General features: G+C 53.4%; 1 protein-coding gene and 1 long non-coding RNA gene across 3 annotated transcripts; both read left to right on the top strand.

Moving 5' to 3' along the window:
* On the top strand, nucleotides 1-12,379 carry LOC116571420. Its single transcript, XR_004277879.1, has 3 exons — nucleotides 1-10; nucleotides 3,155-3,159; nucleotides 11,930-12,379. It is a non-coding gene; the product is annotated as an uncharacterized LOC116571420 (long non-coding RNA).
* RNF215 (ring finger protein 215) lies at nucleotides 5,387-12,379 on the top strand. Of its 2 annotated transcripts, XM_032309329.1 has the most exons (9): nucleotides 5,387-5,768; nucleotides 6,042-6,185; nucleotides 6,619-6,690; nucleotides 6,771-6,856; nucleotides 7,278-7,434; nucleotides 10,807-10,926; nucleotides 11,003-11,146; nucleotides 11,379-11,481; nucleotides 11,573-12,379. In XM_032309329.1, exons 1-9 carry the CDS (start codon nucleotides 5,484-5,486, stop codon nucleotides 11,593-11,595), a joined length of 1,134 nt encoding a protein of 377 aa, XP_032165220.1. In that variant the 5' UTR covers nucleotides 5,387-5,483; the 3' UTR covers nucleotides 11,596-12,379. The 2 variants fall into 2 exon arrangements, with proteins under 2 accessions (XP_032165220.1, XP_032165221.1); XM_032309330.1 differs by lacking the exon at nucleotides 10,807-10,926.
* Nucleotides 12,380-13,034: the final 655 nt, after the last annotated feature.

A 13,034-nucleotide genomic window follows, 5' to 3' on the forward strand; every position in this document is an offset into this window, starting at 1 on the left:
GGAAGAAGCAGTGGAACTAAGCAACCAAGAGACAATCTAAGGTTTTTCTTTTTTCTTTTTAAAAAAGATTTTATTTATTTATTTATTTGAGAGCGAGAGCAAGAGAGAGAGAGAGAGAGAAAACACAAGCAGGAGTTGCAGCAGAGGGAGAGAGTGAAGCAGGTTCCATGCAGAGCAGAGAGCCTGATGCGGGGTTTGATCCCAGGACGCTGGGATCATGACCCTAGCCAAAGGCAGATGCTTAACCAACTGAGCAACCCAGCCCCCCAGATCTAAGGTTTTTCTAAGAAAATCTGTTATACATCCTGTGGCTCATGCCGATTAGGGGGAAGGACCTCAAGGATCTCTGGGGTCTTAAAATAACAGTCGCCAGCCTAGCTCTCTCTTTGTCACTGTTCCTGAAAGCCCCCACGGTTGTAGGGGTGGGTTGCACTCCTAGGAGCTGGGAGTTGTCTAGCTGAGGGCGCTTTGTAAAAAGAGCAGAGTCCAAAACTGGACCCCTGCGTGGTCCCATTCCCTGGGGACTATCTTGCCACCTGGTGGCAGCTTGATTGCATTGGCCCTATTCCATCTGGGAGGGTGCTCGCAGCTGGGGAGGTGGGGGGAGGGGGCAGACCCAGATTCTGGATATGGACTTGCCTTTCTGCCTTCATCCCACTTCCAGCATCGCTCACGGAATGCTTTGTCCATTTTTATGCACAGCCTGGCATCACAGCGAAGAATTCATTTCACAGCAGAGGAAGAGACACCGTGGGCACAAGCCCATGGAATTCACTGGCCTTACCACATACTCTATTCCTGGTGTCAATTCTAGAACATTTTACTGCCTCAAGCCTGTTCCACTTCGGTAACACAGCCCATGCCTCACACTTTCATTAACAGCTTCATTTCTTCCTAGGTCTTCCTGCAACTTTAGGGGGTGAAGGAGACGGGACACTGGGGCCTCCTCCACCCAGTTCACGGCCCAGCCCAGGGCCAGGGAACCTTGTAATCCAAGGCACAAGTCACTTGGAATCACAGCATGTCTGGTGAAAGGACCCCCTGCCCCCAAATCGTTTGGTCCAACTCTCATTTTTCTTTACAGCTGGGGACATGAGGCAAGAAAAAGGAAGTGGCTTACTGGGAGGAACACGGCAGAAAGAGTAACAGCCCTGTCCATGCCAGCTCCCCACTCAGCCCCAGAAGGGAAGCTAGCTGGGATCTAGGGGCTTGGCTCCTCTGGAAGGGCCCACTGGGCTGAGCATCCTGTCTGCCCAGCCCTGAGAGCAGGGAGGCCGAGGTTCAGCACCAGGCCTGCTACTCCCAGCTGGGATCTTGTCCTTCCCTCTGTGGTCCTCTAGTCACCTCTTCCTCACATGCTCTCCCAGCACTCATTCCCTGCTATCAGTCTCCTGGCCTTTGCTGCCTTGTCCCTGGGCTAATACTCCCTCCAACGGCAGCTCTGATCTACACTCTTTCTCTATAGCAGAAGGGCCCTGCCACATTTAGACTATCTCTCCAAGCACTTGTTTCTTCTGGGATAACTAACCGTTCCCCAGTAGGAGGGCAGACCACAGAGTTACTTTGATTACTCACTAAGTTTACAGGACACCTCAGGCTCCCACTGATGGAAAGCTAGGATGTGGATATTCATGTGGGAAACAGAAGCTTGTTCCAGGTTGGAGACAGGTAGAGGCAAGGGTCTGTGCCTCATTGTTTTTTGTGTGTGTGTGTGTGTATGTGTGTGTGTGTGTGTGTGTGTTAAGGGGACAGAGAGGACCCTTTGCCTAAGTGGGCAGGATGGGGTTAGGGAGCAAGCTGTAGGAATAGGGATAGGCAGACAGCGGAGCCAACAGCCTCACTGATTATAGGGTGTGACCTTGCAACCCTGTCATTGGGGCTGATAGATGGACTGGGACATTCACGGACCTGGAGAAGCAAGACTCTCCATGGACACCTAGGGGCCTGCAGAGTGCCTTTTGCAACTTACAAAGAGAGATTGCTTAAGGTATGAAAAAACATTAGCACGAAGAATAAAGAATGATACAAGAAACACCCACGTGACTTAAGCAGAACACTCCTGGGTGCCCTTCCCCAATTACATCCCACCTGGTGAACGGATGTCTGTACTTCTCAGTCCCTTGATTTTCTTGATAGTTTTGTTACAGATGAATTTCTCTCTTCAAAATGTAGTTGGTCTGCCATGTTTTTTTTTCTTTAATTGAAGTGAAATTCACATAACATGAAATTAACCATTTTCAAGTAAAAAAAATTCAGTACGAAGTATTGTACATCACAATGTTATGCAGCCAGCACCTCTGATTCCAAAAGACTTTCATCACCCCAAAAGGAAAACTTGTACCCAATAAGCAGTTACTTATCATTTCCCCTTCCCTTCAACCACCAATCTGCTTTCTCTCTCTACTGATTTATCTATTCTGGATCTAGCATTTGACATCTAGGCCTTTTGTGTGTGGGTTAATTCCCTTTGCATAATGTTTTCAAAGTTCATCCATCTTGTAGCATGGGTCAGGACTTCATTTCTATTTATGGCTAAACAATATCCCATCATATGGACATATCAAAATTTATCCACTCATCCATCAATGGACATTTCAGTTGCTGCCACCTTTCAGTTATTGTGAATAACACAGCTATAAATGTTGGTGTCCAAGTATCTGTTTGAGTCCCTGCCTTTACTTATTTTGGATATATACCCAGAAGTTGGAATTGCTGGATGATATAGTAATTTTATGTTTAATTTTTTGAGGAACCACCATACTATTTTCCACAGCTGCTGCACCATTTTACATTCCCGCCGTTTATCCACTTTGAGTTAATTTTTGTATATGGTGTGAGGTAGGAGTCCAACTTCATTCTTCTGCGTGTAGCTGTCCAATTGTCCCAGCACCATTTGTTAAAGAGACTATTCTTTTCCTTATTGAATAGTCTAGGTGCCCTTGTTGCAAATCAATCAGCCATAGATGTCTGGGCATATTTCTGGACTGTCAATTCTATTCCATTTATCTATGAGTCTCTTTACACCAGAACCACACTGTTTTGATTATTGTAGCTTTGTAGTACATTTTAAAATCAGGAAGTGTTAGTACTCTTTGTTCTTCTTTTTGTCCACAGAGGGTATTCAGGGCTCCTTCCAACTCCATGTACATTTCAGGATGGGTTTTCCATTTCTTCAAAAGAGATCATTGGAATTTCAATACACTGAATCTGTACATTGCTTTGGGTAGTATGGCCATCTTAACATTACTAAGTTTATCAATCCAATAACAGGGATGTCTTTCTATTATTTAGGATCTTCTTTCATTTATTTCTGCAATGTTTTGTAGTTTTCAGTGCTCAGATCTTTCAGCTCATTGCCTAAGTTTATTTCCAGGTGGGTTTTTTGGGTTTTTTTTTTTTTTTTGGCAACTGTTGTAAATTGAATTGTTGTCTTAATGTCCTTTTAAAATCGTTCATTGCTGGCATAGAGATACACAACTGATTTTTGTGTACTGTTGCTATAAATACTGATGTTTTTGAGTTTAAATCATATGAATTATTTGGAGACTTGTTTTTTGTGCTAAGCATTCTGTTAGAATTATCCACCATGATACACACAACTAAACCATTTGTTTTTCTCTATTACATGGTATTTTACATATGAACGTACCACAGATTTCTCTCTTCTCCTACTGACAAGTTGTGATCTTAACTCTTATTTCCTTAATTAGTAATTAGGTTGAGGATCTTTTCAAATTTATTGGCCATTGTTGTTTTCTTATTTGTCAAATGCTTACTTGCATCTTGGGCCCTTATCTACACATTTGTATATTCTGCATAGCAATAATTTGGTTGCAAATACCTTCTCCCAGTTTGTTGCTTTCCCTACCACTTTACTATAAGGTTTTTTTCATTTTATTGCAGATTCATTTCTTCAATCTTTTCCTTTATAATCTGTTTTTATATAGTAAGAAATCTCTCCTGACCTTGAAGTAAACAGGATAGTCTTCTACGTTTCTTTCTAAAAATGCTTAAATATAGCTTTTCATATTTAGATCTTTAATTCACATGGAATTGATTTTTCCGGTACGATGTGCAGTAGAGGTCCAATTTCATTGCTTTTTGTTATGGTTAACTCATTTCCTTGGCACAATTTGTCAAGCAGTCCATAATACGGCTCCTCTCTCCAACTGCAGTGGTCCCTCGGACAAAGCCACAGTTCTGTGTGTAGGCCGGTTTCTGGCTTTTCTGTTTCATGCCCCATTTGTCTGTCTTTGGACTTACATCAGATTCTCTTGTTCTCTCCATCTTATTCTTCAGGAGTCCCTTGACAATTCAACATTAGGGGTTATATGGGTGTTCACTATAAAATTCTTTTCATTTTTCAGTATGTTTAAAAAAATATTGGGGGAGGGACACCTGGGTGACTAAGGTAGGTGTCTGCCTTCAGCTCAGGTCATAATGGAGGGGGGTCCTGGAATTGAGCTTTGCATTGGCCTCCCTCTTCGGTGGGGAGCCTGCTTTTTCCTCTCCCTGCTGCTCCCCCTGCTTGTGCTCTCTTGCTCGCTCTCTATGACAAATAAATAAATAAAATCATAAAAAAATTATGGGAGGAAAGAGTCCTGTGGCTTATCTGGCCTTTACCCTTTTATCAGGATACACTTTTTAAAAGGCTCAGATTTCAGACAAGGCGATTCCCAGCAGCCACAGCCCTTTGAGAAAAAGATGAGTTTTAGGACAGTGTGTGGACTTTTCACATTCTTGTGGGCATCAGAGATTATTTGCTGGAGATGAGGCAGTGCTGCTCTTAATATCATGCCCATTTCACTGCCTGAAGAGTGACCTGCCTGAAGACCTAGCCTCTGGGCCCCCCTGAGGAGCTGTGTCTGGCCTGCTTTGTTCAGGCAAATGTCCCCAGCCCCTTTTCTGCCCCTCCGGGACCCTTGTCTCAATCTCCCATCTCCTTCTCACGCTAATCTCTGGTTCTCTGTTTCCTGGAGTTTGGTCTGGTGGAGAGATGGAAGCCCAGAAAGATGAGGATGTTACTTGACCAAGGCCACACCAAGTGACCATAAGGCCGGCGCACAGCAAGGGCCAGCCAGCCTTCAGGCCACAAAAAGTCCCTTGTTCCTGACCTTCTGGGGGCGCTGATCGTGCCTCTGCTATATAGTTGCTAACTATCTCCCTCGGTCTCCCGTGCTCGCGCTCGGGTGTCCGCCAGTCTGACAGGCCACAAGCTGACTACCTCTTCCCGAGCTCCGCCCCACACCAGCCACTTCGGCAGCCGACGCCGGAGTTCTCCGCGGCCACCAGGGGGCGCGCGCGGCCTGGTCTGGGCACCAGTGAGGCCGAGGACGCCCCGCCTTCCCGGCGCCCCGCCCCGTCCGGCCCCGGCCCCGCCCCTCCCGGCGCCCCGCCCCGTCCGGCCGCGGCCCCGCTCCCTACGCTCCCCCGAGCGCCGGGACCCCTGGCACCCGTGTCTCGTCTGCTCGCCGGGTCCAGCCATGGGCCCCGCTGCTCGCCCTCCGCTGAGGTCGCCCCCGCCGCCTCCTCCGCCGCCGCCTTCGCCACTGCTGCTGCTGCTGCCCCTGCTGCCGCTCTGGCTGGGCCTGGCGGGACCCGGGGCCGCGGCGGACTGCAGCGAGCCTGAGGCCGGGGCGGGGCGGGGCGGGGCCCGCGCCGTACGAGTGGACGTGAGGCTGCCGCGGCAGGACGCGCTGGTCCTGGAGGGCGTCAGGATTGGCCCCGAGGTCGACCCCGCACCGGCGCTGGGCGGCCGCCTGCTGCTGGTGAGCGCAGCCGAGCCATCTGGTCCCGGCCCGCCCCGCCCCGCCGTAGATCCCGCACCCAGATCCGGCCTTTATCCTGGACCAAGCCCTAGGCTCCCAACGCCCTCTCCCCAGGATGCCCAGGCCTCAAACCCCGGCTTCCAAAACCTGAGATCCAGATGCCCTTCCCTTCAAACTCGCTCCCAAACCCTGACCTTACATGCCTGTGTGTCCAACCCCCCTTCCTCCCCTTCCTCCCCTTCCTCCTTCTGCCTGTGGTCCCTTACCCCACAGATGGACATTGTGGATGCTGAGCAGGAGGTACCCGTAGAAGGCTGGATTGCAGTGGCATACGTGGGCAAGGAGCAGGCGGCCCAGTTGCACCAGGAGAGTCAGGGCAGCGGTCCTCAGGCCTATCCCAAGGCCCTGGTCCAGCAGGTGCAGGGGGTGTATGTGGGGAAGGGGTCTGGAGGAAGGGGTTTCAAGGCCAGAGCCAGACTACTAGGTGGGCCCCTAAGGAGCTTGCAGAGAAACCTGGGGCCTGGGTGAGGTGAAGGACCCGAGTTTGGAAAATTGAGACAGTATGGAGTGAAAGCAGAGAGGTGGGAGGTGGCCAGAGTCAGGAAGCTCCACCAGGCTCTGAGAGTATCAGATGAAGAGTTCCTGCTGAGAGTTGGTGGGCAGGCCTGTCCTACTAGGACCAGGGAAGGCACATAATTGTTTGGATCCTCAGGACATCTGGGGGAAGGAATGTACAGCTGGTCTGTCCGGAGGAAAACTTTGCAGAACCAGGAGCTAAGAACTGTGGTCATGGGTAGTGAGACAGATGTGTGGGCAGGGGTCAGCTCGCTTCTATCTCTGTCCCTCGCAGATGCGGAGGGCACTCTTCCTGGGAGCCTCTGCCCTGCTCCTCCTCATCTTGAACCACAACGTGGTCCGAGAGGTAAACTGGTTCAGGCGTGGGGGTATGCAGGCCAGGGAGGAGGGGACCAACACCGGCTGACCTTGTCTATCCATCTACAGCTAGATATATCGCAGCTTCTGCTCAGGCCAGTGATTGTCCTCCATTACTCTTCCAATGTCACCAAGCTGTTGGAGGCACTGCTGCAGTGAGTTGGGTTTTGGGCTCCAAAGGACTGGGCTTGGGAACCTGGGTGCTGAGGGGGTCCCTGAATCTGCCATGGTCTCAGGACCAGGGCTTTTCCTGTTAACCTTCAGACTGTAGTCTGGTCTGAAAAATGGGTGAGGGGACTGGAGCAAAGAGGCAGCTCTAGGGGCCGAGGGGAATTGGTTTCAGGAAGGAGGAAGCTGGATTCCTGATTGACAGGTTCTTTCCAAGACTTGCAGGCTTCCCTGGTCTGGCTGATGTGAGAAATGGAAGAACCAATAACCAGAAGAGGCTTGGGGGCCAAAAGCAGAAAGGCTGTGGGATGATACGTGGGAGGATCTTTTTCCTACAAGGCTGGGGTGGGTGGGTCATCTCCTGCCAAAAGCCCTTCTCTCTGGCCCCTCTGTGGCTTTCCCTCCCAGGAGGACTCAGGCCACAGCCGAGATCACTAGTGGAGAGTCACTGTCAGCCAACATCGAGTGGAAGCTGACCCTGTGGACCACCTGTGGCCTCTCCAAGGATGGCTACGGAGGATGGCAGGACTTGGTGTGCCTGGGAGGCAGTCGGGCCCAGGAGCAGGTGGGTACCTGGGGGTGCAGCAGGCTCGGGTATGGCTGCACACGTGCCTTGTCTCAGATCCTGTGGCCTCTCCTCACCTTGCTGGCCAGGACCACTTCTTCCACCTCCCAGGGCTGTAATGACGTGGGTGCTCAGTGCAGTGCCTGATGGGGTCATGCATAATCAGTGTTAGTTACTATGGCTATGTTACTCTCCCGCTCAGAAGCCCTCCTTGGCTCCCCATTGCCTGCAGAATAAAGTTCAGACTCCTTAGCCTGGCTTTCACAGCTCTCCTGTTCACTCACTTATCTTTTTTTTTTTTTTTTTCCCTAGTCTCTTTCTTATACGCTCACCCTATGCCATTTACTGGTCTTCACACATGCCCTGGCCTCCTGCCACTAGGCCTTGTCTGTGCTTGGCTGCAGGCATGGACACTCTTTTTCTCTGTCTCCATACATCCCTGTCTGCTTGCCTTCTTTGGAAAGCTTCCCTCGCAGCCTCAGCTCACCATTCCTCTCTCCGTCTTTGAAATCGTCCTTTGTCAGGCCCTTCGTAGCGTTCTCAGGACAGTCCGAAGTCTCTAAGTGTTGGGAATGTGACTTTGTTTTCTGAAGTCTGGGGCTGTGTCTTACTAGTCTCTGGATTTCTCAATGCTGGGCATCGAGAAGGTTCGAAGGTATTTTGTCCACAAGCATCTGTGGACAGATGCTCTGTCAGGGCAGGCATGTCCTGGTCTCCTGGTGGGCAGCCTCCGGCGGGTGGGGGGGGGGGGGGTGTCAGTGGGATTGGGCTGTGTGAGGCAGACTTGCAGCCTTAGCTGAGGGATCTCAGGTTGAGTGTTTAACCTCTGTAGCCTCATGTTCCTCCTTTGTGAACAAGGACAGCACATGGCCACAGGATCGTCAGGGTGTTGTGTGTGCATGAAGTTTACAGTGGGCACAGAGGAGGTGGGCAGCTCCTACTCTCTGAATGTGTTTGTTATAAATGATGGAATAAATTAGCAGTCATCAGATAATCTTTGAGATCGTAGGACACGTAGGGCTCAGTGAGAAGGGTTGTGGAGGGTCCAGAAAATCTATAGGACCCAGGCACTGTCCTGAAGGGGCTCAAAAACAAGCAGGGAAGGAACTCTCCCATGAAAAGGCGTCAGCAATTCAGCCTGGACGTCATGTGCTCATTCCTATTCAAGCAGCAGGAACTGACCCACAGTTGTGTGAAGGGAGGGGGCAGTGGGACTAGGGGAACAGAAGGGCTTTCTGGAAGAAGAGGGAGCTGCACTGGGTCTTCCCCTGGAGGGCAGCCCACCCAGACGTCTGGGTGGGGCAGGCATTTGGTGAGGGACTGTCGGATGAGAGGGGATGGGCCTGCAGAAAGCCTGGAGCCCGGGGAAGAGCGGGCTGGGGAAGGGGCCTGGGAGTGGGAATGCCTGCAGTCTGCAGGCCAGTCTGTCTGGTACAGGGGGCAGAGCTGAGCCTGTCAAGTGCTGGGTATCCATGATAGCCATGATAGCCATGATAGATGTCAAGGTGGCCTAAGGGTGGCTGGGGCCAGCTCTCGGCCCCAGCCCTAGGGCCAGGTCACCATGCTGGTGAGTCTGAACCCAGAGCTACAGCACCTGTGCACCGGAAAGGTCAGAGGGACCCCCTCCCTACCTGCTCACCTGGGGGTCCCACAGATGTGCTGAGCCTGAGAGGACTGGGTCTCTGGCCTGCAGCAGGGTCCCAAGCTGGCCATGCCCTGTGCCCACGCAGTGCCCCCAGGCTGCTCCAGATCTCAAAGCTCCAGGTTCTGCCCTGGTGAGCTCACACTACAGTGGCCACTGAGTCCTGCCCCATGTCCGCCTGGCTCCGCACAGCCTAGGCCACAAAGGCAGGGCACTTCTGGCCCTGGGCTTCTGGGTCCCCAAATGGCGAGGTAAAAGGCCATGGCGGTCACTCTACTGGGGTCAGCACTGAGCAGGGGAGGGGGAACAGGCCCTCCAGGGCACAACAGAAGCATCTGAGCTCGGCCTGGGGGCTTGGGGAAGAGCTTCCTGCAGTAGGAGGTACTACCTTCTCCCACTCCTCAGGAAAGATGATGAGACCAGAGGAGAGAGGGTGAGGAACAGGCAGCTGGGGCTCACGGTCATCTCTTGATTTGTGACACCAGCAGCACCCAGCCTCGTCTGGAGTACTCTTCTCTTAAGAGCCAGTCACTTCTTGGCCCCTCTCCCTTGTAACATGATGGTAGTTGAGCTTCGTTGTTGGCCAGGGAAGAACACGATGGCAGAAAGCTACCAGGAATGCAGAAAGCTTTTAAATGAATGCATTTATTAGTCATGACATGTGCAGAGACCCTGAGAGCCGGTGCGCCTGTTTGGGTGAGCCGGCTGGGTTTTGCTTACTGTGCCACATCATTTCCTGTAGTCAAAGCCCAGCTGCCACACTGCTCTGGGGAGGGAGTAGGGGTAGTTAAGTCAAGGTCAGAGCATGCCCCCCATCCCCAGCCCAGGAACTCTGAGGTTCTGAGGGGCCCTCTCAAGGGCCAAGGGCAGGGCTGATGTGGTTCCTTCCCCGCAGTGGGAGCCTGAGGACCACCGAAGGCAGCGACAAGGAAACACACAGTAAAGAGTGTGGGAAGGGCTGGGGGTCGGGGAGAGCTCAGGAGCAGGGGGCATCCAAAGGCATTAGCCCAGGGAAGGGGTGAGGAAGAACTGGGAACACAAGAAAGGACACAAGGACACGGAGCATGGGACCCTGAAAGGACAGGGGGGGGGCGATCTAGGGCCTTGCCAGGTGGCTGCTTGAGGAGTTCAGGGTCTCTCCTGAGGGCGGGGATGTTGCAGGGAAGGGGGGCAAGCAGGGGTCCTGGGTGATCAGGTTTGCAGGTGAGATCCTTGTCGCTGTAGGAAGTGGGCTGGTGAGGCTGGAGCAGGGCCCCCAAAGAGCAGAGGAGTGGGATGGAGGGGAGGGGTGCATGGGCCCCCAAAGAGCAAAACCACAGGGGACCACGTGAATGCTCGGCTCAGACGGAAGTGGGTGGGTGATGGCACCCAAGAAAGTAGACCAGGAGAAGTGTGGGGTAGGGATGAGGGTGAGAAAGTGTTAGGGTCCTAGGCTGGGGAGTCTGTGAGGCTGCCAGAGAGAAGCTTCCAAGAATGCAAAAGCTTTTTTCCCAGGAGACGGTCTGGGGGCAGAGGTGGGTCCCCTCAGCAGCTGGACGAGGAGCTGTATAGACAGCGGGGACTGACCCTGGGGGCACAGATGGGAGGCACGCAGGCTTCAGAAGAGGAAGTCAGGAACCTGCAGGGACGCGCTGCCAATGGACCTTACCTGCCTGGTCTTCGGAGTGGACTCACTGGGGGAAGAGCGTAGAGCAGCCCCAGCCTTCCTGACACTCTGCTCCCCTGCCCAGAAGCCCCTGCAGCAGCTGTGGAATGCCATCCTGCTGGTGGCCATGCTCCTGTGCACAGGCCTCGTGGTCCAGGCCCAGCGGCAGGCAGCCAGGCAAAGCCAGCAGGAACCTGGAGGCCAGGTGAGAGCCGGCCCCCCGGAAGCCCTGGTGCCCCCAGCGTGGGGCCCGCCTGACTGTGCCTGCCCTCCCCCACCAGGTGGATCTGCTCAAGCTCCGCGTGCTGCGGAGACTGGCATCCCTGAAGACCCGGCGCTGCCGTCTGGGCCGCGCAGCCCAGGGCCCCCCAGAACCAGGTGCTGAGACCTGTGCCGTGTGTTTGGACTACTTCTGCAATAAGCAGGTAGTGCCATGGGCAGAGGCTGACCTGTGATGTCCCCCACTGCTCCGAGACCCCCCAGAACCATTCCTACCAGGCCTTTATCCCACCAGCTCCTACTCTAACTAGGAAAGCACCCACTAGGGGGTGGGGAGGGTGGTGACAGGCTGCAGGAGTTTCAGTTCCCCCATGCAGGTGGGGCCAGGCATCCCCATGTGGAGGCCTGTGGTCTGAAGTCTCCCCCAACACCCTGCAGTGGCTCCGGGTGCTGCCCTGCAAGCATGAGTTTCACCGAGACTGCGTGGACCCCTGGCTGATGCTCCAGCAGACTTGCCCGCTATGCAAATTCAATGTCCTGGGTAAGCACCAGGGGTGGGGGCCCTTGGCCAGCCCTCCCTGCTCGCTCCCCACCTGACACCTCCCTCCCGGTGTTTTCTTGCTCCCATGCAGGAAACCGCTACTCAGACGATTAGCTGCCCAAGCTGGGTCTCTGCATGTGGGCAAAGGACCCTCCCACCTGCACCCTGGCCCTAGGCCTGGGCTCCCGGAACAGAACCGCGGGATGGACAGGAAGCCGGTGGGAGGAAGGACAGGGGCCTCCCCTGCTGAGGGGCCAGGCACCCCATCGTATTCATTCTGGGAAGGAGGGACCACACTCCCCAGTCCGAGGATGCAGGGTCTGGACCTGCCAACTCAAGAGAAGCCACCTTGGGGCCCTTCTTCTACCATCCTGGAATGTCTGTGTCTGCCCTCCTCGCAGGCAGCTCCTGGGACCCTGGCCAGGGGCCTGGGGGCAGAAGTGGGTAGGGCAGCGCAGCTTGTCCCAGGGCTTTGGTGCCTCTCTGACCTGCCTGTCGGGGCATCCCTGGGGACTGAGGCTGTGGTGGCTGGTCGAGTTGTGTGCTTATTTATTGGGCGCTGGGTTGTGAGAGGAGCTATCTGGCCTTGGGGGCATCCCGGCCTGTCTTTCAGGACACATCTTGGTCAAGGCTATGATGTTCAACTGATAGCGCCCTCAGCCCTTGGACACAAGGAGCAGCAAGTGCTGCCTGTCCAGCTGGACTCCCTCCCCAGGCCTGGCTGGGACCAGAGGCCTCAGAAGCCATCCAGTCCTGTGCTGCTTGGCCAGGCTACGGGTTGCTGACCAGAGTACTTGAGCTGCAGGATAAACGTGGTGCATCTTTTAGGGGCAGCTGGGTTTTTTAAGACTTGGGGTAGGGGAGGTTTAATACTGAAATAAACATGGATATATTTTAACATAAAGAGATCAGATTTGTGTGGATGTCTTAAGACAGAAAAGTCGCCTTGGGCTCTGCTGCCTGTGAGGGGGGATTCTAAGACAGGCTTCAAGATACCCTGCCCCCAGCCCTCATGGACATGCCTTGTTGTAAACCTGCAATGGGGAGTGTAATAGATTTTACCCCCATGATGAGGTTATATGGCAGGGTTGATCTTAAGATAGGGAAAGTATCCAAGAGGGTCTGACCTAACCATGAGAGCCCATTAGAAGCAGAGAGTTTTCACTGGCCCGGTGGAAGAATAGGAAGTCAGAAAGTTGAAGCAAGAAGGGCATTCAGTGTGTGAGAAATTCTCTGTTGCTGACTTGAAGATGGAGGGGGCCACGTGGCAAGGAAGGCAGACAGCTTCCGAGTGCTAAGAGTGGCCCCTGCTGACAGCAGCCATCGGGGAGATGGACCTCAGTCCTACAGCTGCAAGGATCGGAGTTCTGCCAGTGGTCAGAAGGAGCCTGGGAGTGGGTCCTTTCCCAGAGCTGTCATAAAAGAATGTAACCTGGCAGATACTTTGACGTGAGTCTTCTAAGATTCTGAACAGAAAACCCAGATACAGGACCTGAACTCCTGACCTCCAGAACTGTGAGCAGAGGGGAGATGAGCTGTGATTGGTCCTACCC

Source organism: Mustela erminea, chromosome 13, assembly GCF_009829155.1.
Source record: "Mustela erminea isolate mMusErm1 chromosome 13, mMusErm1.Pri, whole genome shotgun sequence".
In the NCBI taxonomy this organism is placed as follows: domain Eukaryota; kingdom Metazoa; phylum Chordata; class Mammalia; order Carnivora; family Mustelidae; genus Mustela; species Mustela erminea.